Source organism: Paramisgurnus dabryanus, chromosome 1 (genome assembly GCF_030506205.2).
Source record: "Paramisgurnus dabryanus chromosome 1, PD_genome_1.1, whole genome shotgun sequence".
In the NCBI taxonomy this organism is placed as follows: Eukaryota; Metazoa; Chordata; class Actinopteri; order Cypriniformes; family Cobitidae; genus Paramisgurnus; species Paramisgurnus dabryanus.
In genome coordinates this window covers 72,120,571-72,147,864 of record NC_133337.1, presented here as the reverse complement: position 1 = coordinate 72,147,864, position 27,294 = coordinate 72,120,571, and the positions used below count along the sequence as shown (strand labels likewise).

At 37.5% G+C, this 27,294-nt stretch overlaps 1 protein-coding gene and 1 long non-coding RNA gene across 3 annotated transcripts in view; one reads left to right on the top strand and one right to left on the bottom strand.

The window, feature by feature from the left end:
• Positions 1-9,836, bottom strand: part of LOC135734550 (uncharacterized) — a 318,539-nt gene extending 308,703 nt beyond the window's left edge. Inside the window, exon 1 of the mRNA XM_065253394.2 lies at positions 9,633-9,836. Coding sequence (XP_065109466.1) covers positions 9,633-9,663 — 31 coding nt within the window. The 5' untranslated portion in view covers positions 9,664-9,836. The remainder of the gene's footprint in view (positions 1-9,632) is intronic.
• Positions 1,091-8,095, top strand: LOC135734478 (uncharacterized). Of its 2 annotated transcripts, none has more exons than XR_012334713.1 (5): positions 1,091-1,189; positions 1,980-2,026; positions 3,756-3,802; positions 6,603-6,739; positions 7,992-8,095. It is a non-coding gene; the product is annotated as an uncharacterized lncRNA (long non-coding RNA). The 2 variants fall into 2 exon arrangements; XR_010527356.2 differs by having other exon boundaries at positions 7,976-8,075.
• Positions 9,837-27,294: the final 17,458 nt, after the last annotated feature.

Sequence of the window (27,294 nt, the reverse complement as noted above, 5' to 3'; positions counted from 1 at the left end):
TTCTGTTCCATTTCTTCCATCTTCTTTTGAGATTCCATGCATTGAGTCTTAAGGTTTGCATTTTCCTTCTTTAAATCAGCAATGTCTTGGTAACAGTAATCAAGTGACTTTTTCAGTCCTTCGATTTGTAAAGTGTTTTGCTGGACTGCCATGTCAGTTTGGTCAGCTCTTTGGTCAATTTTTTCAGTCAAAATGCGGATGATGTTCTCCTGCATTTCTTTCAATGACAACTCATTACCATCATCATTCTTAGCTTTTTTAATTTGATGTTTCGTTGGGCTATTTGGATCACTTTTACAGACACCGCCTTCCAGAATTTTGCAAGAGTAAGAGTGGATATCTTTAATACCTCCCAGGTAGCCAGTGCATTCGGGCCAGATCCGGCTGAGTGTCGGCGCACACGGCTGTGTTCTGGCTGCGGCTTACCAGCATTAAGCCAGCACTGGCCCAGCAAAAGTTGCCAGATTCGGCTAGGCTGTGGATATGCGGATTTGGTCCGATTTTGGCTGACAAATGGCATATTTTCCACATATTGGCTTTCACATTTCACATTTGTTTTAATAAAAATATATTAATTTAACAATTGATATGCATATAATTGTTTCTATTTAATGTTTTGATAATTGTTTTTAGTTTTCCTGATTAATGGTAGCCTATGTCAATAAGTGAAAAGTAGTGTGAGGAAAAGTTAAGCTCAGAAATTTTTCCCTAATAAAATAAGGGAAGGAGAGAAGCATATTTTAATGTTAAGAATAGGTTTGTAGAGGCATAAAGTGCCATTAGCCTATTGAATGTAAGTATCTGGGCTATTAAGTTTATACTGAAAAATTTTCTATGTATGTAATATTTCAACAAACACATATTGTATTAATTAATGGTCAAATACTAAATTGAGATTTTATAAAAAAAAATTAATAAGCTGTAAAGCTTGTCAATTTGTTTACTTTATTACAACTACAATTTTTCAGCCCTTTTCCAGAATTTGAACTAATTTGATCATAAAGATTGATCTATTTATAATTTTATCGATTACAATTTTTAGACAATTAAAGCTGGTTAAAGGAACTTTTATTTTGGAAAAAGAACTGCTGCTGTTTCAAGACATGTGCACTAGCTGCGACATCTAGTGACGACATTTACCGGGCTTTAACGGTTGTTGCTGCATGAAGTCTGCTGCAATTTCTCTGAGGTAAGACTTTTTGGAAGTTATTTAACATAACTTTAATGCATAAAATGTTTATACTCTGCACATATTAGATATATGTAAACTTAATTTAAAAGAAGGACAAACTGGTGTGACTGATATAGTATACGTAATTTTTTAAATGACCACAATCCCACTTCAACGAATATGTAAATTAGCATTTGAATTTATTATTAAAATACTGAAGTATTTCTAGATAAATTTGAGAAGAAAATCGATTTTTATATTTATCTGACAAGGAGAATTCAGACATAAGAAATGAACTCTGCTCAGTTTAATGAACTTACTTAAACAGTAATATTTCGTTTAGCAAAACAAACAAATAATATTTCGCAACTCATAAAACTGGTCTGAGGATTTGCCTCAGCAGTCTATGCAGCAGGCGGGAGTAACTGAGGGATCGTGAAGCTATTCTGCTAAACACTCGTAGCCACCTCAGCCAGTTCCGCTATTATACAGCTGACTGAGGTAATTTTTTTTTACCAAGGGATAACTTTGTCTGGTACAGAAAACGTTTAAATTTCACAGAACAGAGAGCATTGAAGCTACAGGACACAGCTGGTAGTTAAACTTCTTAACTTAAAGTGCACCTGCAGTAAAAATATTTCCACCTCACTGTTGCACAACATTATAACCGATTTCATCTATTGACAGATACTTTGTAGAAAATGAGTGAACCTTAATTATGTAATTATTACTCAACATTTTGTATCTATGATCTGTCTGTCTGTTATACAACTTAACAACTTATTGTGATTGTTTTTGTCACATTTAGATTTCTCAAGATCATCAGTTTGGACAGAATTCATTTGAAGAATTAATGTAAGTAAAAGTACAATATTGGACGAGGCATGGATATTTCTTGGGAATCAGTTTTGTTGCATTGTTAATGTCAGGACTGTCTGAGGGGTCAATTGGGGCCAGAAGTATGATAGGGATTTGTTTAGGGCTACAAATATATATTACAAATAACAAGTCTTTAAAAAGTCTTTACATTAAGTAGTCTAAATTAAACTTTGATATGTAAACGTTGTTATGTAAACTATAATAACAAGATATTTTATTAGATCACAATTCCAGTTTATGGATTTGGCAGTCATTTTGAAATATAAATATAATGGTAGAGAAAACACAATTATCTGTGGATGTGTGTGATTAAAGGGACACAAGGCAGCATTTTTATGTTAATAAATCATCTTCATAAGTCGGTATATGGTTAAATGACTCATTACATGACGAATGAAGACTCTCTCGCCCGCCCCTACCGTCTGTAGGAAGAATACCCCACTTGCAAGTTCGCTGTATCCGACCCGGTGTCCTTCAGTCTCGTATAGTCTTAGATATAGAACGCATTTACTCCCAGACACTAGGGGGAGCTAGTAGAGAGATAATACTCAGACTTGCCTTGTGTGCCTTTAAGAGTAAGGAAAACTTACTTTTTTATATAATTGAAAATCTCAAAATAACCCTTAAAAACCAAATTGAGTTCTCTTTTGCTGCATCTTGCAAATATTACAATTTTAAATAGGCAAGGCTTAAAAAGGTATAAAAATAATAATGAACTTTCTCAATAATACAACACTGGCACAATTGGGCATGTAACCGTTTTTTTTTTACCTTAGTGGTGTGCCCTTATTCTAGTACTTATGTTTCTAGTAGCTATGTTTACATGCAACCAATTAATCAGTTTGTAATCGTATTGATGGCTCAATCGTATTAAAAAGCTGTCATGTAAAAACCTTAATCAATACGATTGAGGTAGATTGGATGCCAATTTGAATCGTATTGAAAGGGGTGGTGAAGTCCAATCTGTGATCCGATCAGCAGGAGAAAAGTATGCATGTAAATGCGTGAATCGAAGTATTTTGTCGGATGCAAAAATACATTGTGCATGTGCACAGAAAATTTGTGCTCAAGTTCACGTCGTATATTTACCTCTTATTTGCTTTGGGTTGGCTTTGGGGTGGCATTGCCAAGTCCTCTCTTTTTTTCGTTCAGATTTGGGCTACTGTTTAAACTGTCTTTGCGAGTTGTTTTTTCTGCGGGTCAGATATGAAAGGATTTTGTTCATTAGTTATTGGTATTTGGGCTGTGATAAGTCATTGGGATGCTTTTGGGCTAATTTTGAATGTCCATGGGGATGGTTTTGATATGTGAAGCTGCCAACCCTGGCTGTGCGCTTGCACAGATGTTCGGTTTATATAAAATGTACATGAAAACAAACATTTTGAGGTGCAAACATTTAAACATGTTTAGGGTGCATGTAAACTGTATTGTTGTAACCTTTCATCAGATTAAATTCAGTCGGATTGACAAAATTTTGTGCATGTAAACATAGCCCTTGTGATGACAGTTTGTTCGAGGATAAGAAAACTGCCATCTAGGGTTTCAGAACGAAGCAAGAGCCATCAATATTATATATGTATTGTATGTTTATGTATATATACATTAGCAAGAAAATGTAATGGTTTTCTGAATAAATATACATAAATAACATAATGTGTCTAAAAATTATTACACAAGAAATTCAGATCTTTCATGTGTTTTTCAGAGCACTAGCAGGTTCCAATAAAGGCTGGAACAGAACAGACAGAAAAGGTACAGTATACTTTCTTTCCATGTCCGCCTTGCCCACGCACACATCCGTACCGCTTTAAAAAGTATATATTATTTACAGGACATTCACAAATTTAGAAAAAAATGAAGAAAAGTAGCAGCTCCACCACTGTATTGAATATACTGTTCTGTATGAGTGTGCAACTCAGCGTTCCCACAACGCGCACGCTTGACATCTGTTCCTCAGACATGAGGGCTCGCGAAGCACGCACACAGCGTGCAGTCAACACATGCGTGATCACTAAACTAAGTTTTCTTTCTTGTTTAAGTTAACATAAACAGCTAGATGTGTCAGTCAGTATATTAAAGCAGTGCAGTCTTAAAGCTGTTCTGGGTCTTAAAGTGACAGTAGCCTACTGCTTTCTGTGTCAGAAATGTTCTTTCCACCCAAAAATGAAAATCACTCACTTTTCTTAACTGAACAACTTTTGCAGCTGCACATTTAATTCATACAGTGAGGACTGTGCAGTGTTTTGTGTGTATTTATTGCTAATGTTAAATCATAGATTCTAATAACTAATATTTTTACATTTAATACAGATGCCTGAAAAGTAAAACAAGATGAGTATAGTGTTATGATAAAAAAACAAAAGATTTGGTTGTTTGTCAGTAGCATTGTTGTAGTGACAGCCAAAATACATCGGCCTAGGTCTGGGCAATATGGCAAAAATCCATATTGAACGATAATGATATATATTTCGATGTAAGTTGTTAATGCTTCCAGCTTTAAAACAGTATGCCAACAATGACTGAAGCCACAAAAATAAGAGGGTTCATTTATATTTTAATCTGCGCCTTGTCAGTTTTTTAGCTAGCCAAACCACTTCCATAGGAATTTGTGCTACCTTTTTGTCCACAATTTCATCATCTTTGGATATTCGTTGCCACTTCCACTCATTTTTGTTTAGTTTTTTTGTTGTTGTGTCGAGTTTGCAAAGTAGGAAATGGACTTTGTACTACTCATGTGTATTACATATAGGCCAATGTATTTTGGCTGTCACTACAACAATGCTACTGAAAAGCAACCAAATTTTTAATATTTCCTCTTAATCATAATACTATACTCATCTTGTTTTACTTTTCAGGCATCTGTATTAAATGTAAATATATTAGTTATGAAATTGTCTGTCCACATGATTTTAACATGAACCTTAGCAATAAATACAAATAAAACACTGCACAGTCCTCACTGTATGGATTAAATGTGCAGCTGCGAAATTTATTCAGTTAATAGTAGTGAGGGGTTTTCATTTTTTTTGTATAATGAACATTGAACACTCAAGACAGCTTTGAACACCCAAGACAGCTTTAAGACGGCACTGCTTCAATATACTAATAAACATACAGCTGTTTATGTTCACTTAAACAAGAAAGAAAACTTAGTGAGCCCTCGTGTCTTGAGAACCATATACGAGCTATAGACCCTTTTACAGCTCACGTGATCAAATAGCCTGCGCGCGCATTTGGGCAACGGAAGTGGTGTTATTCCCCATTGGTTCTAACGTGGTAGCAACTCAGAAAGTTTATTAAAACGGTTTCTCAACATCAAAATGTCCCGTTGTTGCGTTTGGTTGCACTAATATAATATACTAATATACGTATATATGTATCTGGCAACTTTATTTTTGGCCATCTGCTAACGTCTTTTATCCACTCCACTATAGTACACGGATCTGGTAGCTGTGTTGAAAATGTTGATAAAGTCATTTTTTTAAAAATAACTTACTGTTTGTGTTGCTTCACTGTTGATTCTTACGATACTTCCGTTGCCTAAATGCGCGCGCATACGCTGCCACGTCATCATTGTGTACAAACAGTAAAAGGGTCTATACATGCTGGTAAACAGGCACGTCACCTTGTGGAAACGCACAGTCGCACACTCATACAGTACAGTATATTCACTGCAGTGGTGGATCTGCTAATTTTCTGTTATGTTTTCAGTTGATAAGATGTGCTTTTTGATTACTGAAATTTAATTTAACCAGAATCCAGAATAAAACGAAAAACACGGAATTTGAGAAAAAATTAAACTGAATCTGGGGAAAAAACAATAGGGCCATAGCTGTGCTAAAACCTGACTCCAATTGGCTTTTTTGAGGTCATTCAATTAAGGATTCACATTTTTTTCCCAAGCACTAAGATGTTTTCTGGTAGTTCTCAATAAAGACATGAAAGATCAGAATGTTTTTGTGTAATTATTTTTAGACACATTGGGGCGGTTTCCCGGACAGGGATTAGACTAGTCCTAGACTTAAACAGTTTTAAGAGCTCTCCAAACTGAAAACAACTTGCACTTACATATCTTAAAATACATCAGTGCCCTTTGATTTACCTCAAAATGCACACAGGTAATGTTTTTAGTAAGGCATGTTTGTTAAAACTAATTATATTTCCTAATTAAACTAAGGCCTAGTTCTGGATTAAGCTAATCCTGGTCCGGGAAACCGCCCCATTATGTTTATCAATGCCCTTGACTTAGATAAAGTTTAGATCGCATTTTATGACAAATTTGTTCAGAAAACTGTGAAATTCACATACTTTTTCTTGCCACTGTATATAAAGCCATTACAATGTTAATCTATGAAGCTATAAGTCTTCCAACCTAAAGTACCTGTCATTGTTTTTGAAGCAGAATAGCTTGTAGGTAACATTTAACCCTGGAGAACCCACGGGTGAAATGTGGCCAATGTTAATTGATTCTAAGAGAAGGGTTCTTGGGTTCTCCAGGGTTAAACTAACATGCTTGCATTTACCTAATTAAATAATTTTGTTTCTTTTCAAGAATCTGTCAGAAGAAATTCAACTACTGTTCGTGCACCAGATGGTGAAGTAGAAAAGTTCGTAAAAACTTCTGCAGCTTGCATCTGACAGAGATGCAAAAAGAATAAGAGAGCGGGCCTGAAAACAAGCAAATTCAAGGTATTTCAATTGTTGTTAAAGGGATAGTTCAATAGATATTCTTTCATCATTTACTCATCCTCATGTTGTTCTAAATCTGCATGATTTTTTCTGATGAACACAAATTAAGATGTTTTGCGTAATGATGGTAAAAACACAGCACATTGTAACCATTGACTTCCATAGTAGGAAAAAGTATTTTGAAAGTATTGTGATATATGATGAAGAAAATATTTTGATAAATGATGGTTAGCACACAGGTGACGGTACCCATTAAATTCCATCATATTTTTTTATTTCTGCTATGGAAGTCAATGGTTACAATCTGCTGTGTGTTTACCATCATTCCTCAAAATATCTTCTTTTGTGTTCATCAGAAAAAATTCATACAGGTTTAAAGGTAGGGTAACACATTTTGAAAAATGCTAACGGTAGCCGCCTAGTAATGAAATCACGATCCCACCCTTAAGTCAAATCGCCATCCAAAGTCACGCCTCTTTCAAAACACATGAACAAGCACAGATCAGACGGTCACATTTCATGTCTCATTCACCAGTGAGAAAACGTTGCAGTACAAAGTGAATAACACTTCCAAAATAACCAACATAAACAACTGGTTTATATCAGAATTAGTTTAAGCACACGTTCGGTTGTGTAGACGTAGTAACTATATCGTTATGCTAATCCGTAAACGAACACAAATTTCATAAGCAACACAATGTTTCATCAAAGTAGAATATCTGAATCCATCTCAATACAAACATATCGCGTACCTACCTTACCAAAATAAACAACGACCCTTTCAGACCCTTTGCCTCCTGCAGCTGTTTGCATCTCGTGCTAAAGCAGTAAAGTTACAGATGTTAATTTGGGTTTTTGCTCTTGCTGATCCAGGCAGTTTTTGCTGTTGTTGTTATAAAAGATGCCTTTCGTTTTGTGCCTCCTGTACAGGTTGTCAATTCAGCAGAAAAGTTTGCTTTTCTCGCTGTTTACAGACAGGAGGTGAGCGCACGTGAACACGCATCTTAATACCAAGTGTAAACAGCCTCTTAACCAGCATAACTAAAAATCTTTCAGGATCAAATCTGTTACCCTACCTTTAAAACAACATGAGGATGAGTAAATGATGACAGAATTTTTATTTTAGGGTGAACTATTCCTTTAACATTTACCCAATTTAACATTAATGCCTTCAGTCTATCTGATGAAGTAACCATGAGTCATTTTCTGTTCCCCCTCTTATATCTTTTCTCTCAGTCTTTCCTTCTTTTAGGGTACACTTGAGGAGTGTCCAGATGTTTATTAATGTTTTATTAATGTAATGTTATGTTTCAAATAAACATGTAAACATACTGTATATTTTTCTTTTTTTTTAAACACCTACAGTAAAGTGTGACACTTAACACATTAAAAGCATCACAAACATTGGATAGAACTTCTAATGTGCAGTTTAACTTTTTTTAACTAAATATAATAAAAGTTTTTTTAAGAAGTACATGCCATCTTAAGGGCTAAGGTTATAAAATATTGTTTTGTGGAAAAAACACTTTAAAAAAAAATTCGGGCTAGTTTCGTCTGAGTGTACAGTTTAAGCTGGCATGATTCTGGCACTTTGCTGGCAGTGTCGGCTGACTTTAAGCACCCGGACATTGGCCAGTTTTGGCTGAGTGTACAGTTTTAGCTGGCGTGATTCTGGCACTGTGCTGGCAGTGCCGGCTCACTTTAGGCACCCGGACATGGGCCAGTGTACTTGGGCCGATTCTGGGGCGTCATTCATCCCAGAGTTGGCCCTTTTCTGGCAGCCGGAACTGGGCCGTGGTTTTTTTTTCTGGCCTGCCGGATTTGGGCCATTATTGGGCCAAACTGTTTTGGCTACCTGGGCTTTTCCTTCACAGTCTGCGTCTCCATCGTAGAATCCTCCATGTCACTGACGCCGTCAAACACGTGCTTATCAAGAGTTGTTAAAATGCACAACAAGTCACAAAAGTTTGAGGAAGGTAACTTTAAAACGTTCCGTTAACAAAATTAAGCAACATTAGAGTTTAAAGAGTTATTAAATTAGGTGGACCCTATTATTCTGTCTCAGCTCCAAAAACACAACCACTCACGTCGCCATCTTGAGCCCCCCCCCCACTTCAAGTCCTTAAAATGGCGGAAGACAAGTGAGTGACGTCAGCTGATATCCATGTATAGTTAAAACAAATGTTTTGTAGAGTTTTACTGCGTTTGTATCATCTATTATGGCAACCCCTAACTGCACAATTATGCCGGTCTTTCTGGATTTCATAATATGCATTAAAATACTCGTATCCCTCGCAATAAGTCTACCATTAGCTGTAGTGGCTCACCGGAAGTTTTACCCATATGAGCTCAAAGATGGCGGCGCCCGAATTTACGTCAGGAATAGTGTGGATAGATCAGTGGTAACAACTAAATCCTGCGCTGCGTCCCAAACCGCCTACTTCCATCCTATATAGTAGGCAAAGAGTACGAGAAGTAGTGCTTTTTGCCTACTATATAGTATGGAAGTATGCGGTTTGGGACGGAGCGCTGGATTCCATGTGCACGTGCAGCGTAGTCAGGGTAACACTGGTCTGTCAGGAAAGGTCCAGACGAGAGCATAAATCCCCTAATACACTCTTCAGAAAGCTAACTTACGTTTGGAAATCGGCCATTATGTCGGCACATTATGTGTAGTATCCATGCTATATAGGCTACTAACGTTACATAAGCAGAATGTGTAGCATGATGTTTTAATGACATTATGCACTGATAGTGCGCAACAAAGATACTTCAAATTTACACTTTAAAGAAACTACAGCCGCAAAATCTGCGCATATTCACAACAATTCACTGAATTTCAGTGAATTTTTCTGCATTCGGCTGTGTATAAAAAGTATTGTATTTTAAATACCTGTGTTTGTGTTTGTCTTCTCTTCCTCCATAGGGAATGTTTTGCTAAAACGCTCCGTCGCCAACTCGATTTTGCAGCGTGCTGCGTGCGTGACGTCAATTTCGGTCTGAAAGTGAAATTTGTAAAATAAACATTCCCCGATTTAACACGCACCCAGTAATCGTAAGCTGTGTCACAATTCAAAGGCTGCGACCTTCTAATGACGTATTTTAAGACCGATTGCGTCACAGCAGCGCGACTTCAGGCCAGTAAGGCCGTCCCATTTCAAAGGATGCTTAAATGCTGCGTTCCAGGCAACCTGTAACCCGTAACTCCCCAGATAGCACACGTACGTTACAGATAGTCTTGTATGTCAAGAGTTATATATCTAAGGTTGAAACTTTTGATAGTTTTTGACCCCACGCCATTCATTGAAATTGTGTAACACACCTTGCATTTTCACAACATTTAGTTTTAAAAATCATCTGAACAAACTCTGAGCAAACCAAAGGTGATATTGAATATGTTTATATAGATGAAGAAACCTCATAAAAAAATGAAAACACAATACACAATCATTTGACCAGGTTTAATCCAGCTTCACAGCATGAATTATCCCAGCTAACAATTTTTGGTTCCCAGAACGTTCCCGGAACGTTAGGTTTTGGTTCCGGGAACGTTCCCAGAACGTTAGTTTTTGTTTCCCAGAACGTTATTTTTGAAACGTTCCCTGTTGGTTCCCCAGGAAAGTTTTCTTTACGGAAATAGAACGTTATTTTTAGGTTCTCAGAACGTTCGCCTAACTTTGTCAGAACGTTCCGGGAACGTTCCTAGAACGTTCTTAGAACGTTCCGGGAACATTCGGGTAACATCAACCTAACCTGCTCAGAACGTTTGCAGAACCTTGCCAGAACGTTCCCGGAACGTTCTCAAAACCTCTAGTTATTCCCTATATTTAGGCACCATTAATAATAAAAATTCACAATTAAATCATTAAAAAAAAACAAGATTTCACTATATAAACTAAGTTTATTTATATATAATCTATTTAAATGAACAAATAATCACACAATCCATGTTGATCCATGGATTCTTTATTCATAGACATAAAATCAAAATCATTAATCACAGGAACATTTATATAATTTATAGACTTAGATAATAATATAATAGGGTAGATAATTTGCTTATATAACACATAAAATTGGCAATAAACATGTAGAACATTGTATCATAAAAAACATTTTAATATATTAAAAATGAAAACATTTAAACAATGAACTTCAGAACTCCACAGCAATCTCTGCCATCTGCAAAAGTAAAAAACAATAAAGGCAACGTAAGTTAGTATAACATTAGGTTAAACATTTAGATGAACAATTCAATGACAAAAGTATTATCATTAAATTGCACGACCCCGTCAAATGGTCTGATAAAAATGCATATACAGATTTGAAACGCGTTTTGTGTAGGCCTACTTCTTCGTAAAAAGTTTTAAATATATTTAGTGCGCTGCAGTTTGGTTATCAGAAGAATATTTCATTTTAAATAATTATGTTGGTATACTGATAAACAAGAGACATACAAACAAGAAAAAGTTCAGCGCCAGGATATTAGTAATTTTGATAATGATTCTTTACGACATTTTATTTTAAACTATAAAGGCTATATATATATATATATATATATATATATATATATATATATATATATATATATATATATTCGAACAAGCAGAGTTATTAAACCAATATGATAAAGTGTATACAAGTAAAAAAGTTTCACACCATAATTTTCAAAAGTATGCTATCTTTTACGCATGGTTTCTTTAAAAGTAGGCTATTTTCTCTACAACAACTGATTTAATCAGCAAAATGATTCTCTTTTACCTTAGTATTTTTAGAACAAATCTATTGAAAAGGTTTTTTTTTGTTACTTCGACAGCTACAAGTTGGTAAAAGTTTAGTACTGCAATAGTACAGTTTTTATACAGATTGAAACGAGTTTTTATTTTAAGATGTCGCTGTGGGATTGAGTATGGTGGTTCCAATTTACATTTATATTTTACTGGTAAACGGCTTAATTCATTCTTGCAAGCGCTTCAGACGATGTCGCGTTTATAAATCAGGATTTTAGCAGCCGTTAAAGGAACAACTGGTTAAATTGAACACAAGGTGTTTCTGGGTCGTGTTTTGTCACTACTTTATAGTATACTCGTTTCATGTCTGACAACCGAACAGATAATATGTAAAAAATAGCATGCAGTTGTTTTACAGTTTTTCTCGATTGCGGAAACACTATAAACAGGCTTTTGAACTAAAATTTCAAAACCATAACGCCATTTTTCAAGAAGCACAATCATTCAAAATCAATTTGCTGAACAATAAACACTACTCCCCTGATTTAACACATGAGTTTTAAATCAGTGAAGTTTTACTTCAAAACTCTACACACAAATCCCTACATCTCTCGGGGCTTACACCATGTGGTCATATGGAAAGCACTAGCATTCAATACTGTTCACTCAAGTCAGCACAGCTAAGGCTCAATTAGCAAAGGAGGAGGAGGAGGAGGGAAAGAAGGAGGAGGAAGAGGACTTGTTGAAGGAGGAGGAAGAGGAGGAGGACATGGTGAAAGGTGACAAGCAGTCTCAGATTCAAGCCACTCTAGCTGACCATGTCCTTGTCCATGGTATGATTATGAGGGAGGCTGAGCCACGAGTAAAGCCTAATTTGAGTCGCTTCACTGTTGCCTCCATGGTTTTGAGTGTAGAGTTTAATTTTGACCTGAAAATATAATACTTGGAGTATTGTGTGAGATGTTATGCAATTGTGTTGACTATTTAGAGAATATGAGGCATAATTTCAGTAAATGTGTTTAAGCAACTGAGAAAAACTGTAATATGCAATATAATGTGACAGATAAAAGAGAAGAAATTAAACATATTTCAGGTGCCAACACTCGATCAAACGCAAACACATCACATATATGCTAATTAGCGTGTGACGTAATCGCCACATGCTCTAAAAAAGTCTCTCTAAATCCTGTGGGAAACACTGAATATGATTACCATTTTAAATTTCTGTGTGGGGCAAATTTCAGGGCTAATGCAATTAAGTCTTCCACGTCAAGGGCCTTTAATGCCTTGTAGTTTTTCTGTGTTGATTCTGTAAACAAAATAAAATAATCACAGTCAATAATTTCTATAATGTGTAGATTGTAAATACAATTCGATGAAAGAATTAAATTAATTTTTCAGCTGATTATAAAAAACACAATCTCATGGCAATTAGTACTATGTATGTTACGAGGTGGCTCATTGTACTGATTTAATTCATTCTTATTTTAATAATAGTCATAGGTATTTGTATGATTTACTGTACAAATTCATAAGAATTGGCCTTGTAAAATATGTGCCATTTAAACCAGGGATGGCGAACATTGGTCCTGGAGAGGGCAGTCCTGCAGATTTTAGCTCCAACCCTGATAAAAGCTCACCTGCCCGTAGCTTTCTAGTAACTCTTTAGACCTTGATTTTAGCCTGTTCAGGTGTGTTTGATTAGAGCTGGAGCTAAACTCTGCAGGACTGCAGACCTCCAGGACCAACATTTGCCAGCCCTGAATTAAACATACAAGTTCATTATGTCATGTCATACTCATACTCCTGTATAACCACAATTGTGATGTATGGTTGTAACTGTTGTTATGATTACTACATGCATAATTATGCAAGTTGATATTCTGATCATTTATATGTTTTTCTTATTTTATAAGCACATCAGTACCAGTTACAAATCACATCAGTCCTAACTAGGCCTGTCACGATAACAAATATTGCTAGACGATAAATTGCCTCGGAATTTATCGCGATAGACGATAACATTGATGCTCAGGGACCATTATAATAATGCAGATACACCTTTTCAAAGATCTATAAACTTTTATTTCTAAACAATAAGTAATACTGGAACTGGAAGACATTTTAAATATCCACAAGAAATGAACAAAATAACAGGATGATTGCGTTTTAGGTGCATATGCATGTTTGTCGTGTTGCCACTTTTAAGTGCTACGTTTTTACCACAAATGTGACATAACGGCTCGTTCAGGTTTAGTGGTTCATATAATACTGGATTATAATTCATCAACTTTAAGATTATTCATGAAGAGACACTGTAAACAGGTGGTGTTGTTAACACAATAAACTAAGTTTATTTATGAAAAGACACTGTAAAACAATTAAACCTCAGGGGGTGTTGGTAACCCAAATTTGACCCGTAGATAAAAGAGGTCTTCAGATATACAACTCTTTGATGTGTTAATCTATTTATCACAAAGGTTTTTGAACTGTTAGCCTTTAGGCTCACATCACTGAGTATCTGCTGAAATGTAATGTATACATATTATGTGGTTCTAAGATTGTGTTTTACATACATATTCATGTGTAATAGTATTTTAAAGGTCATGGTGCGATGAGTAAAAAGGTCTCATTTCTATATATCTAAAATAAGATGGTTCAAGGGGTTAGATAGAAGATGCATTTCTTTAAGAGGTGGGGTTTTTGCCAGCACACCACTGGCTATTTTGACCAGATGTTCTTTAGGAACATTTGGTGCAGGTCAAACTGGACTTTGTAGTTTTACGATGTCTTTGTCTCACGCTGTGTATAAAAGGTGGCCTGGCTAGATGTTCAGGGAGCCATTCTGTACACAGAAGCTCCCGCACTCTGTGTGTATTCAAACATCATGGAAGAAATCTTTAACAAGAATCTTCCTAGACCACTTTGTGTGTCTTTATTTGCCAGGTATGATTTTGACATTGTGCTGATCTTTTTAGTTGTGGATATTTTTGATTGATGAATGATTGATTTAAGTGTAACCTGCCTGGCAAAATAAATTGTTAACATCTATTCATTTTAAACCTTGTCAAGTCGTTTATTATATTTTATAAATATACCGGAGGGGGGTAGATTAGGAATTACCTTGACTGAAAATATGACTGGAGTTAATTCCCACTTTTGTAGGTTGGAGGTAATAATGACTCAATCTCAATATAGATGGATCCTCATATTTTATAGTGTGTTTGGATAAACCTCTAACTTTAAGTTAAGAAGGAGAAATGCCTCTACACCCAGCTGTACGGAACTGCCTTAAGCACCTCCAGGAATACATTATATTCTCTATTTGAATGTAATTCATTCTAAATAATTAAGAGAACAAAAATATAATAATAATTATATAAATTGTGATCAGCATCAGAATAACATTGGTAACTAATAAATTGGAGTCAGATTATAATTTAACCACAGAGGTCAAAGAAACAAATTAAATAAATAGAATTATTCTTCTAGAAGCGCTACGGAGGGAAAGAACACGAGACCCCTTCGCCCACGCCATTGGGTACCTTCCTTGGGCCAATGGGTGGCGTCTTACACTCCCATTTTCCTATTTGATCCCCATACTTCACTCAATATCCTTCGTAGTAAAATGGAATTTGTTAACATACTTACTCTTTCCCAAAAGTACATAAACTTTACTGTTGACGTTTTACGTTTAAATGAAGATATCACATAATTTCACATTATTTGTAGATACATTTTTAAGGACTATTGATTCTTTTCACTGGAGTAGAAAATGCCATTTTGGTTTTAATTTTGGCTCCCTCCCTGTTCAGTTTGCATTCGATCAAGTTGTAACTGGGGTGTATTCCAGAAAGCAGGTTATGTGACTTACCCAGGTAAGTTTAGGAGTAAGTAAGTGTCACAGGTCGGGGCGGACCCGAGATAGCTAAAGGGTCACGCCCCTTTCCTAGGTTCCACCTCGGGGAGGTTTCCAAAGTCACCCAATGACCAGACCGATACAGTATTAAAATTTGACAACTTTTATTAAATATTAAAATCTCTTAGGGGGAAATTAAATACTTAAAAAAAAGGGATCTCAGTCCTTAGTCGCATGGCATATTTCGGAGATGGCACTTCCACGCTCACTCGTTTCTCCACTTGGGATGACGTACAGTAGTACGGTACAGGTAGGGTTTCCTTGTGCACTTTCTCTCTCTTTCTCTCCACAGGCTGCGGGCTGGGACACACAGATCGGTTATTCAGACTGCTGGTTTTCCGCTCACCTCTCCCGACTTGGGACGACGTACAGTAAGTACGGTACAGGAAAAAGTTTTCCTCGTTCTCTTCCTCTCTCTCCATAGGCTACGGACTGGGACACAAAGATCAGTTATTCGGGCTGCTGATTTCTCTCACCTTTCCGCTTGAGACGTCGTACAGTAAGTACGGTTTAGGTAGGGCTTTCTCGTTCTCTTTCTCTCTTTCTCTCCACAGGCTGCCGACTATCATCACGGTAATACTCCACATCCAGAGCTCACTCACAGCATAGGCCAGGTAATAACAACTGACACCGGCAGCCTTTTCGTTCTCCGACGGCGAATTTAGCGAAGGCGGGGGTTTTCTGACAATACACACACAGCAGTACACAGCACCACATCAAAGTGAAATTTCCACAACAGCACAGATTCACCCACCGCACTCAAAGTGAACACTTAGGACGCCCCATCTTCCTCCACTTCGCCGGAATCCGTTAGACGGTGTTTAACACAGCCCAGTCAGCATTCACGTCGCTGTGATAGCCCAAGTTGTCCTCCTTCGGCTCGCCCACCCACCACACTGTTTAGGGGTAGGGCCGTCCTCCTTTTCCTGGAGTCGTTCGCTACGAAACAGGTTAGTATACAGTGTGTCTCAACTCAATGTTTCATACTCAGTCACTTGTAAGATCTCTTCTGATGCTCTCCTTTCTGATACACACAGGCGATTACTCCCAGCCTCACAGAACAAAGCGTCTCTTCCCCCAACAGGGCTGCACAGCGATTTCACTTGTATCACAATATCCTCAGTATAGCAAACACTCACGCTAACTCCGCTTCTCCTTTTGTTTCGTTTCAGTATCCAGTAGTCTCCAATCGTCTTCCAACCACTATGGTTTACTTCGTCCCACACAGCCAAACCAGCTTCAGCCTGAGAGAAAAAAACAGCACAACAACAAGCGCGACACGCAGCGCTAAACGAAACCTCTTCGGGGTGCTCCTTTAAATGATCCACTGCCTGCCTTTCTTTCGCCTCCTGTGGCTCTTAGTGATGGGTCGTTCGCGAACGCCGGCTCTAAGAGCTGATTCTTTGTAGCGAACGAGCAGAGCCGAATCTTCACACGCATGCAGGGGAGCCGGCTCTTCTAAGGGAGCCGAGCCAGAAGAGCCGAATCTATGAAAAGAGCCGGACTGCCATCACTAAAATGTAGAGCCGGAGCTTGAGCCAAAAGAGCCGAATCAATGGAAAGAGCCGGACTGCCCATCACTAGTGGCTCTGTCTTCTTTCCGCTCGCTTCCAGCGATACCCGGATCAACAGAGCCTTCGGGCTCTTCAAAAGGTGCGTGTCTTCAATGTGCCCTTGTCAAAAGGTGCTTTCCCCGTGTCGATCGCCCTCCCGTGTCAATCGCTGCCCTCCTTGTTCTTCTTCTTTGAGATTTTACGGCAGCCGGCATCCAAAAAAGTTGCATTGCTGCCATCTACTGGACTTACACCTTACTGCACTATATTCTATAGTATAATCCAGTGTCTATCAAAAATTTGAAAAAATAATGCTTTCCCCTCCCGCTTGATCCTACTTCTAAAATACTTTTCAGTGATATTTCTTCCAAACCAACTTCAGACAACTCTCTTATAAGCCCTTGTCTTTGGTGATCATAATTTCTGCAATACAGCAAGACATGTTGAACCGTCTCAAGTTCCTGACATGAACACATCCCACTCTGATGCTTTCGTAAGATCAATAAAGTGCTGTTCAGAAATGTGTGACCAATCCTCATTCTAGACATAATCATCAGCTCCTTACGACTCATTCCTCCTCTTTTACATGCATTAGTGGAATCAGATACCTTACTAGATACTGAAAATAAATGCCTCCCTTTATTTTCCTGCTCCCAAAGCGGTTGCCATTTTAAAATGGTTTCTTGCCACACAATACTTTTGCCCTCTGCCTTGGATAGGTTTATGATGACATCTATATTTTCCTTTTGGACAGCTTCCTTGGCCAACTTATCAACCTTTTCATTTGATACAAGACCTACATGAGCTGGCACCCATATCAATGATATTTCTACCCCTCTTATTGTCACATCTCTAATTGCCAAAAGAATTTCATATATAATATCTTGTCGACTCCTTGATGACCCTTTCTCAATACTCTTAATAGCTGACACAGAGTCACTGCATATCAACACTTTATGATTTTTAATTTGCTCCGTCCATTGCACTGCCATTAAAATTGCATACAACTCAACTGTGAATACACTTAAAAAATTTGAGGTTCTCTTAGATGCCTGGGCATTCCACCTCTGAACCACAAAAGCTGCTCCTGTAGCACCTGTTTCTTGATCCTTTGATCCATCAGTGAAAATTAATACATGTTCCTGATATCTTTCTCTTACCCGACACTGGAACTCATGCACCAAATTTGACTCTGGATTTTTTAATTTAATCTCAAGTATCTCTAGATCAGTTTTTGGTGCCTCCAACTGCCATATAGGAATTAATGGCCACATTACTCCTGGACAAAATCTCTTATCATATACAGCCATTTCCTGTGCCACTGACTCACACGTCCATCCAAAACTTGGAAGACTTGCCACCTCTCTCTCTCAACTTGACTGGATTACTATTTTAACTGGATGATCATCCCTTTGACTCATCAAGTTGACCCTATAATTAGCCTGCAGCTGCTTCCTTCGTAAATGGAGAGGCATTTCTCCTACTTCTACCTGTAGAGAACATACTGGAGACGATCTCACAGCTCCTATACATATTCTCAGTGCCTTAGCTTGAACTATATCCAATTCAGCTAAAACTGATCTGGCTGCAGATCCATATACCAAACACCCATATTCAATTCTTGCTCTGATTAAATAAATATATATTTGTTTCAAGGAACCTACTTCTGCTCCCCATTCTGTTCCAACCAAACATCTCATTAAATTCATTACCCTTTTACATTTATCTATTAATTTTGAGATATGCTCTCTCCATGTCATTCTAATGTCAAAAATCACACCAAGAAATTTAAAACTTTTAACCCTTTCCAAATTCCTACCATACATTTTCAGTTGAATATTTTCATCAACTTTCTTCCTTGTAAAAAACATCACCTTAGTTTTCTCAATAGAGAATCTAAAACCCCAATTCTTTCCCCAATCCTCCACTAGGGTTAATGCTTCCTGTACCTTCTTCACAGTATACTTCACATTTTTCCCCCTTTTCCATAAACTACCATCATCAGCAAACAGAGACTTTCCAATTTCTGGCTGAATTTTAGAAAAAACATCGTTAATCATTATATTGAACAGCAGTGGACTAATAACACTGCCTTGCGGCGTCCCATTCTCTACCAAACATCTTCTTGATGTTTCTGCCCCTATTTGAACCTGAATACTTCTATTATTTAAAAAGTCCATTACCCAGTTAAACATATTTCCCCTAATTCCTAGCATATGCATTTTGATTAAAAGACCATAGCATATCATATGCTTTTTCCACGTCTAAAAATACTGCTACAACAGCCTCTTTTTTAATCTGTGCTTTTCTTATTTCATCCTCAAGACATATAATAGAATCAATAGTATTTCTCCCCTTTCTAAAACCGCTCTGATAACTTGCCATCAGTCCCCTTTCTTCAATAAAATGCATTAACCTACCATTTACCAACCTTTCCATTAACTTACCTAAGTGGGAGGTTAACGCTATTGGTCTATAGCTTGTTGGATTACTAGGGTCTTTTCCCGGTTTTCTTATTGGAATAATAACTGCCTCCTTCCATCCTGTAGGGATCTTTCCTTCCTCCCAAACTTTATTAAATACATTTAAAACCTTTTGAATTCCCTTATCACTCAACTTTCTTAACATGCTATAACAGATTTCATCTTTACCAGGAGCTGAAGTCTTACACTTATCCAATGCATTTCTTAACTCTCTCATTGTAAATGGAACATTATATCTATCCTCTATTTTTCCCTTCTTTTGAATAACATCAGCATATGTGACCTGATCCAGCAAAATGAGTCACAGTGACCCAAATTTCAAAATTGAGATTTTGGTATCAATGTATTATGAGCATTAAAATCTCCACACCATACAACATTAGCTCTATCCAGGCCTTCTATTTCCTCTAGCTCATTTAATTTTAGCTGCTTACAAGGGTTATAATAATTTATTACTACTATTTTCTTCTTGTTTGCCCATACTTCCACTACCACATATTCTTGCTCCTTCCCTATACCCAATACCCTATAAGGTATACCCTTCTTTACCAAAGTAGCACAACCCCCACCACTTCCTTTTTCTCTATCTCGTCTGATAACAGTATAATTAAGCAAGACAAAATCAAATCTAGGTTTTAGCCACGTTTCTTGTATACAAATGACATCTGGTTTTATACTTCTATCATCTATGAACTTCTTAAAATCTTGACCATTTGCCAACAAACTCCTTGCATTCCATTGTAAAATGAGCAGCATAAAAAATAAATTCATCCTTTACCTACTTCTTGACTTGCATGAACAGTAAGACAATCCCTAACTTCTTCCCATTTTAACTCCAGCATGCCCAAATGTTGAATTGCTGCCTTTGTAACAACTTGAATCCTTTCGGTTTTAGATTTAACCTCAGCTGTTGCATTTATTACCCCTGCAATAAATACAACCAAGTCCTTCTTTTCCTTCCATTCCTTTTCCTTCTTTTGTCTAAGTTCTTGTCTCTGAATCCATACATTCCTTATTTCTGTTTCTTCTCTGACATTTCCATTATTAATCCTCTTTGTTTGTTCCACTCTCTTAACTGCCTCTGCATAAGGAACTTTTCCCCTCCTTTTCACACTCTGAATCTCAGTCTCCCTTCTCATTACCTCACATCCCCAGTAGGCTGCACTATGCCCTCCTCCACAATTGCAACATTTTATTGTATCCCCCTCTCCACATTCCCCATAGTCATGTTCCCCACCACATTTAGCACACCTTTTAATCCCTTTACACATTTTAGTTACATGACCAAACTTCTGACAATTATAACATCTTATTGGCTTATGATTAAACTCTCTCACTCTATATCTCATATACCCAAAGTATACCTCTGCTGGCAATTCTTTTGAACTGAACTGTATCATCACTGACTCCGATTCTCTTTTCTCAACCCCCTTGGTTAACCGCTTTGCACTCTGAACAAAATCACACTTTTCTTTTAGATTCCTGACTAACTCATTCATCTCAATTGCCAAAGGAATCCCATAAATTACTCCTTTACTTCCTTGCTCACCCACTTTCACCACCTTTACTACTACTGCATTCCCAACTCTTTTCAACTTTAAAGCTCTTCCAACCTGCTCTTCAGAAATACACCCGATTAACAAATTACCATAATTTAAAACTCTAGCATATTTAGCCTCCCCAACCTGACTCTTGATTATTTTCATTAATTTTATTGGATCCATACCCTTTACTCCTACCTCTTCAAACCTCACAACAATATTCCATTTCTCCTCACTATCCCTCATTCCTCTACTCCTCTTTGCTTTATTTGTCCTCCTTACCTGCCAACTCCCTTCATTTTGTTCTAACTCATCCATACTACTGCAACTATCTTCCTGATCATCTGCCATGATAAAGATTATAAGCAAGAGTATCGTATACCGGACCTATACAGGCCGTCGGCCGACACTCCCGCTAAAATCCTCACCAAAGCTCTTACTATTCAATCTCACTAAACTATCTAACTGAAGAAAAAATATAACAATAACAATAAATAAATAAACAGATTATCTTTGCCGCAGTTCAAAAATTACCACGCCGCCGCGACCACTCTCGCCTTCCCGTCACGTGATCAAACTGAATCCCGTCAACCTGTCCACGGGGGCCTGCCCTCCTTGTGTTTCCTACAGAGCTATTTATGTGTGTTGTCTCCACTCCCTCCTCCAATCATGGGTTGCCACATTGATTCACCGCACCTGTTGCTCGTTCACTCATAATTTACATTGTCAGGGAGACCAGGAAGTAAAAAGGTGCTTTAAAAATCGGGTCCGTGCGGAAACCATCTTCAAGCGGAACCTTTCTCCGCCACTTTTGGTTCCGCCCATAGCAACTGACTCTCTGAAGATAACCTGCTCCGAGCAGGTTATGTTGCAGGGTAAGTTCATTTTAGATAATAAAACGAGGCTCCGGAGGATGTCTGCTCACTTATGATGAGCGTGCAGCGGGCGTGGAAGCATATATTTTGCATAATATTACAATGTTAAAGCATTTATTTTATTACATTTACAGTCACGAATATTTATTGCTGTCTTAAAAAATTTATGATATTTTCTTTAAAGAAACTATACATTTAATTAAGTCCATTATTAATAAAAAATTATTCATATTTGTTTTCGGACTAAACCCTGCTGAAAAAAACAGCTGGTGGTCACTAGTGATGGCCAAATGAAGCGTTTCGAAGCATTATTGCTTTCCGATACAATTGTGTCGAAAATGGTTCATTACTCGAAGCTTCATTCAAACAGAAAATGCACACCACCATCTGCTGGTAAAGTAAATGTAATGCAACAAAGCTGACAATGCGAGTAGGCTAATGTACCCGCCCCATTTTGGCTGTCAGAGCTTTGACACTGTGTTCATATTTCAAACCCTAAATAAAACATTGAGCCTGAGATGTGTTTGTGTGTGAATATTTAGCTGTAGAATACAGCACTCTACAACTTACTAACTGGACATTTATATATTTAAAAATTTATTTAATTATAATGTGGCAGAGGGCAACTGGACAGGGCTTGGACAATGTGGAGGAGGGTATTCATTAAATGTTGTGGTTTTTATTCAGAAATGTAATTTTATATTAATTATAATATATTTTTATATATTTTTTTATAATTTTATAATATAGCCTAATAGGCTATACATTTGGTGTTGTGGGCGATTTCATTATTTTTTCAACAAATTCAGAAGCTTTGGAGAATATTCTCTCGCATGAAACATGATGCTGGAGTACACAAAAATTGTTTAGAAAGCTTTTCTATGGTTTGGGTTCACTTGCGTGAAAAATAAAGCCGCCAAGTTTCAAACCTGTCAACGCCGGATTGGGCTATCAAAGCAGTCTGTGGAAATGAACCAGTGTGTTTGCTTCAGACGTCGTATTTCACGTGACTAGTGACTTAACGATACAAGCTCCGAAACAGTGGTTCATTGCAAGGATTTTTCGAGTCTGAAGCAAGCATCGAAGCTTCGGTGTCAAACGTAACATCACTAGCGTTTGCCACAATATTCAATCATCCACGTCATTTTACTACAGTACAGTAGGTGGCAGTATATTGTTCGTGTCCGTATCGTCATACGCGGAAAGCAAGTACACACACAGTACGACTGAAGTGTCGCTGGAAGGCTGCAGGAACAGAAACCCCTGGAAAGGTAGGAGTTTTAATTTAAACGTTAAAATGTGTTTAATCATTACGACAGTAAATGTTTGCTCTGCCATTGTTGAAGAATCAATTCAGACAGAATTTCGCGGACACTCGCCCTCGGTATAGGCCGTTTTTTAAACGGAAGGCTGCATCCTCCGGAGGTCGCATAGGCGGGCTGTATACGTCATCAAATCTGGTTTATTAAAGGCGCTCTAAGCGAATAATGTGCGACGTCACTTCCTGTTGATGTTTGAACTGTTTTCAAACAGACAGAGCGTAGCTAACTCCTCCCCCTCCCCCTCCCTTCCGTGCTTTCATGAACGCGCCCAACCCCCACCCCCAAATCCTTCTTGTCGTTTATTGGCTGGAATACTTTGTTTGGTTTTGTGCTGCTAGGTTTGGCCATTTGTTGATATTGCCATTTGTGAAGCCTGGGCTGTCTACAGAGATCGCGTTTTTTTACAGTTTGATCAGCGGACAGGCAGCAAGCAGATAGTGAGGAGATGTTTCCGGTATGTAACAAAAAATGTTTTATGGTCTAAAACGCTTCAATTCGCTTAGAGCACCTTTAAGTTAACTGAGCATTACATTCGCAAGTCATAAGCATATAACAACAATTTACGATTAACTAAGAATAATAGTCAACTTTATACTTGTTAACTTTCTGAAATAAGACACGCGACCTCCAGAGGCTGCAGCCTTCCGCTTGAGAAACGGCCGTATGAGCTCGCGTACTTTACCCGCTGCGTATGGATGAAAGAGTATATTATTATTACTCTAAAACCTTATATATTTACTCTAACATTGAACTAAATTAAGCGAAGCTTAATTAATACCAAAATGTACTAATGCAAGTAATGTTAATTTAAATATGGCTAACAAATTTCCTATACAAAGGAAATACAAACTATCAAACTGCACACTTGAACCAATATAAATACTGTATATGGTAAAGAAATCTTACCCTGTAACAAAAACTTGACGAAGTTATGACCTTATCTAACAATTAACTACAAAATAAATGGGATTTAGTATAAAAAATGTCGAAATGTAAAGGAGTTTTTCCCTCTTTTACCACCGTCTCGGTTGTGTCAGTTGAAGTATGACGTGTGACGCCTCGTGCCAGATAATTCAAATGATGTCGCTCGCAATAGATCTATCTGACACTTATTCATAGTATACTTCAAGATGCCCTGAACCCACAACAAAACCTACAATAATATCAAAGATCAATATATAAGACAACTTACATTATTTTACGTAATAGTAAAATATTTTTGTACTCCGTGTGACCTATGCTCTCTAAGGTGTGTATGTTCACTTTGTAGCTGGTCAGGGTGGGAGGCAGGGCCGCCTTAACCTAATGTGAGGCCCTGGGGCTGAGAGGTTTTGGAGGCCCCCCATACCCTCAATTTATAGTCTTATTAAAAAAAGTGTAATATCTAGGTAATCTACATCACAAAATGCATTAGTTTCTTTCAATACATCCAACAGTGAGTTTTCCCTCTTTGACCCAGAAAACACCATAATATCATTATTAACATATCACTGAGCCCACTTGAGCATAAACACAAGACACTATTTAACAACCACACACAGCAACTTAAAAAAAAAAATAAAACCAAAATGTGTGAGAGTATATATGTTTATAAGCTTTATATCTATATAGTTTTTGGAATATACAAATTTGCAGAAAATTGCCATTCACTAACTAAATGCTCAGCACAGTTTTAAAAATATAAGAAGTTAAAGTTAGTTTTAAAGTGAAAATGCATTAATGTTAACAAAAGATAAGTCTTATAGACAGAATCTTGTTTTTTAATCAGTTATTTATTTTGTAGGCTATTGAAAATATAGTATGCATTGTATTTAGTATTTATGCATATTACGCATGTAAAACGAACACATATGAATATTTACAAAACAGAACAGAAGGGAACATACATGTTTATAAGATCTTTAGATAAGGACATTATAAATATGAATGGTGCGATCAGGGGATGATCATTAGAGAGGGTCTTGTCGCGCTTTGACTTGCACATTTACCGCATCGTCTTTCTAAACCAACAGATGTGTACTGTGAGCTAACATCGCGTCAAACTACATCGCAACAGCTGCGCACGCGTCACTGATATAAACGCGAGTAAACTTAAACTTTATAACAACGAACAGCATTAATATGTTCGGGTACTCTTTTCTTTATTTGGCAGCACAGTATCTTGCGCAGAGTTGGAGGCTTCTGCATGTCAGAGACTCAGCTGCACGAGCACAGAGAGAGCGAGCGAGCGCGCGCGAAAGAGAGAGAGACCTGCACCTCAGTGCTTATTATGAAATTTCAGAAATTACTCTTTCATTTGTTGGTGGATTATTTCCCGTTTCTCTGTCACACTCAGTCTAACATGCAGGAATGCCAAGTTGAAAACGCGCACATTACGCGGAATAGAAAAATCTGTTACGTCTGATATTTTATTTCACGTTAAGTTACCACGGACCAGTCAGCACCCATGTAACGTGCAGTTAGAGTGATTGACAGATAACCTGACGAGTTACAAAACAATATGAACGTGAACTTGGGAGGCCCCTGAACTTGAGAGGCCCCTGGTAAGCCCGTGCATTAAGGCGGCCTTGGTGGGAGGACCATCTTGAACCAGCTAAGACCAGCCAACCAGCTTAGCCAAGCTGGTTTAAGCTGGTGGGTCAGCTGTTTTTTAGCCTGACCAGCTATAAAGTGGCCAAAAAAAACACACACATCCTGCTACACAATCCTGAACAGCTAATACCAGGCTGAGAGACCAGCTTAAAACCAGTCAACCAGCTTGGGCTGGTTTTAGCTGGTTTTCAGAATTCATATAGAGATTGATTTGCATTTAGACCTAAAATGGGTAGCATATGTCCAAATTTACCCACCTTTACTTTGAGTGAACTGTCACACCAACAATAATACCATAAACATAAAATATTAGGTAAAAGAGAGTTGTGCATGCTTTCTATTTTAAGCACAGAATTCTGTCTCCCTTATCTTTACAAATTTTGCTAGGGATTTTTTGCAAGACATTTTAAACATCTTTACAACTTCTGAATGTGTTCATTTCGTTGTTTTAGGTTAGAAGACAGCGGAAAGAATTGACATTGCAGTAAACCTATGGGATTTAAATCCTGCCAGGATTCAAAACTGAAAATAAAGCCCTGAAAGGTTGAAATTAGTGTTCGCAAACTCAAAATCTTACAAAAAAAAGTTTTGCAACATCGAAAAATAAGATTTGCAAGCTTGCAAAATGTAAAAAAATTAAAATATATCTGCAAACATTATGTTGTTTTTGAGATTTCCTTTTTCGGAACCGCAACATCTTTTTTACGATGTTGCGCAAACAATTTTTCAGAGTTTCAAATTTGTCAGTGTTCTCCCACTGTATAGTTTGTTTTCCAGGTTTGAAACCTTGTAAATGGTGAACTGAAAACTGGTGTGCAAATAGGTTAAAAAAAGTTTTGAAACTCTGAAAACTGAGGTTTGAAAGGGCTAAACTTATTACATTACATTACATTTGCACTACTTTGCAGACTATTTTTTCAGAGCTAAGTTTACAACACCCACTTTGCGGAGATACGCCCACAAAGTTGCGAGCTTGCGACTCACGTGATTTGTGGCAGCGTTGTCACGCAGCTCTGCTCTGAAACTCTGAAACTCAGACTGAGCGAAAATGAAGCCTCGCAACCTCACAACTTAAAAAAAGCGTGGAGGGAGGGCCTTCTGCTCTTGGCCAATGCTTTGCTGTCTGCTGACGTACAGTCCAATCACAAGTCGTGTTTACTGGAAAGGTGGGATTGACCGACTTCTCCGCCAATGACGAAAGCGCACAGGATACGCAAACAGATGCATGGCTCTCTGGCCACAAATCGGTCAATTAACGCCACTAAACAAACCAATAAACCAATTTTCTTCAATTTCTTTATTAAATAATAAGATTTTAAACATCTGTTTACTCTTGTATTTGTAACTATGTTGAACTGTGTACCGCTGGTTGCGGTAGCCGAACGGACTGCGTACGTGAGCCGCGAAAGCAGCCCGTTAAAGTAACTAAAGGCGTGAGCCCCGACAATACATTTCCGCTCTTTTGTATTATTATTCTAAGGTATGTCCTTTCAATTTGGGAAAACTAATCTGTTGCTGATAACCGATGAATTTAAAGGAA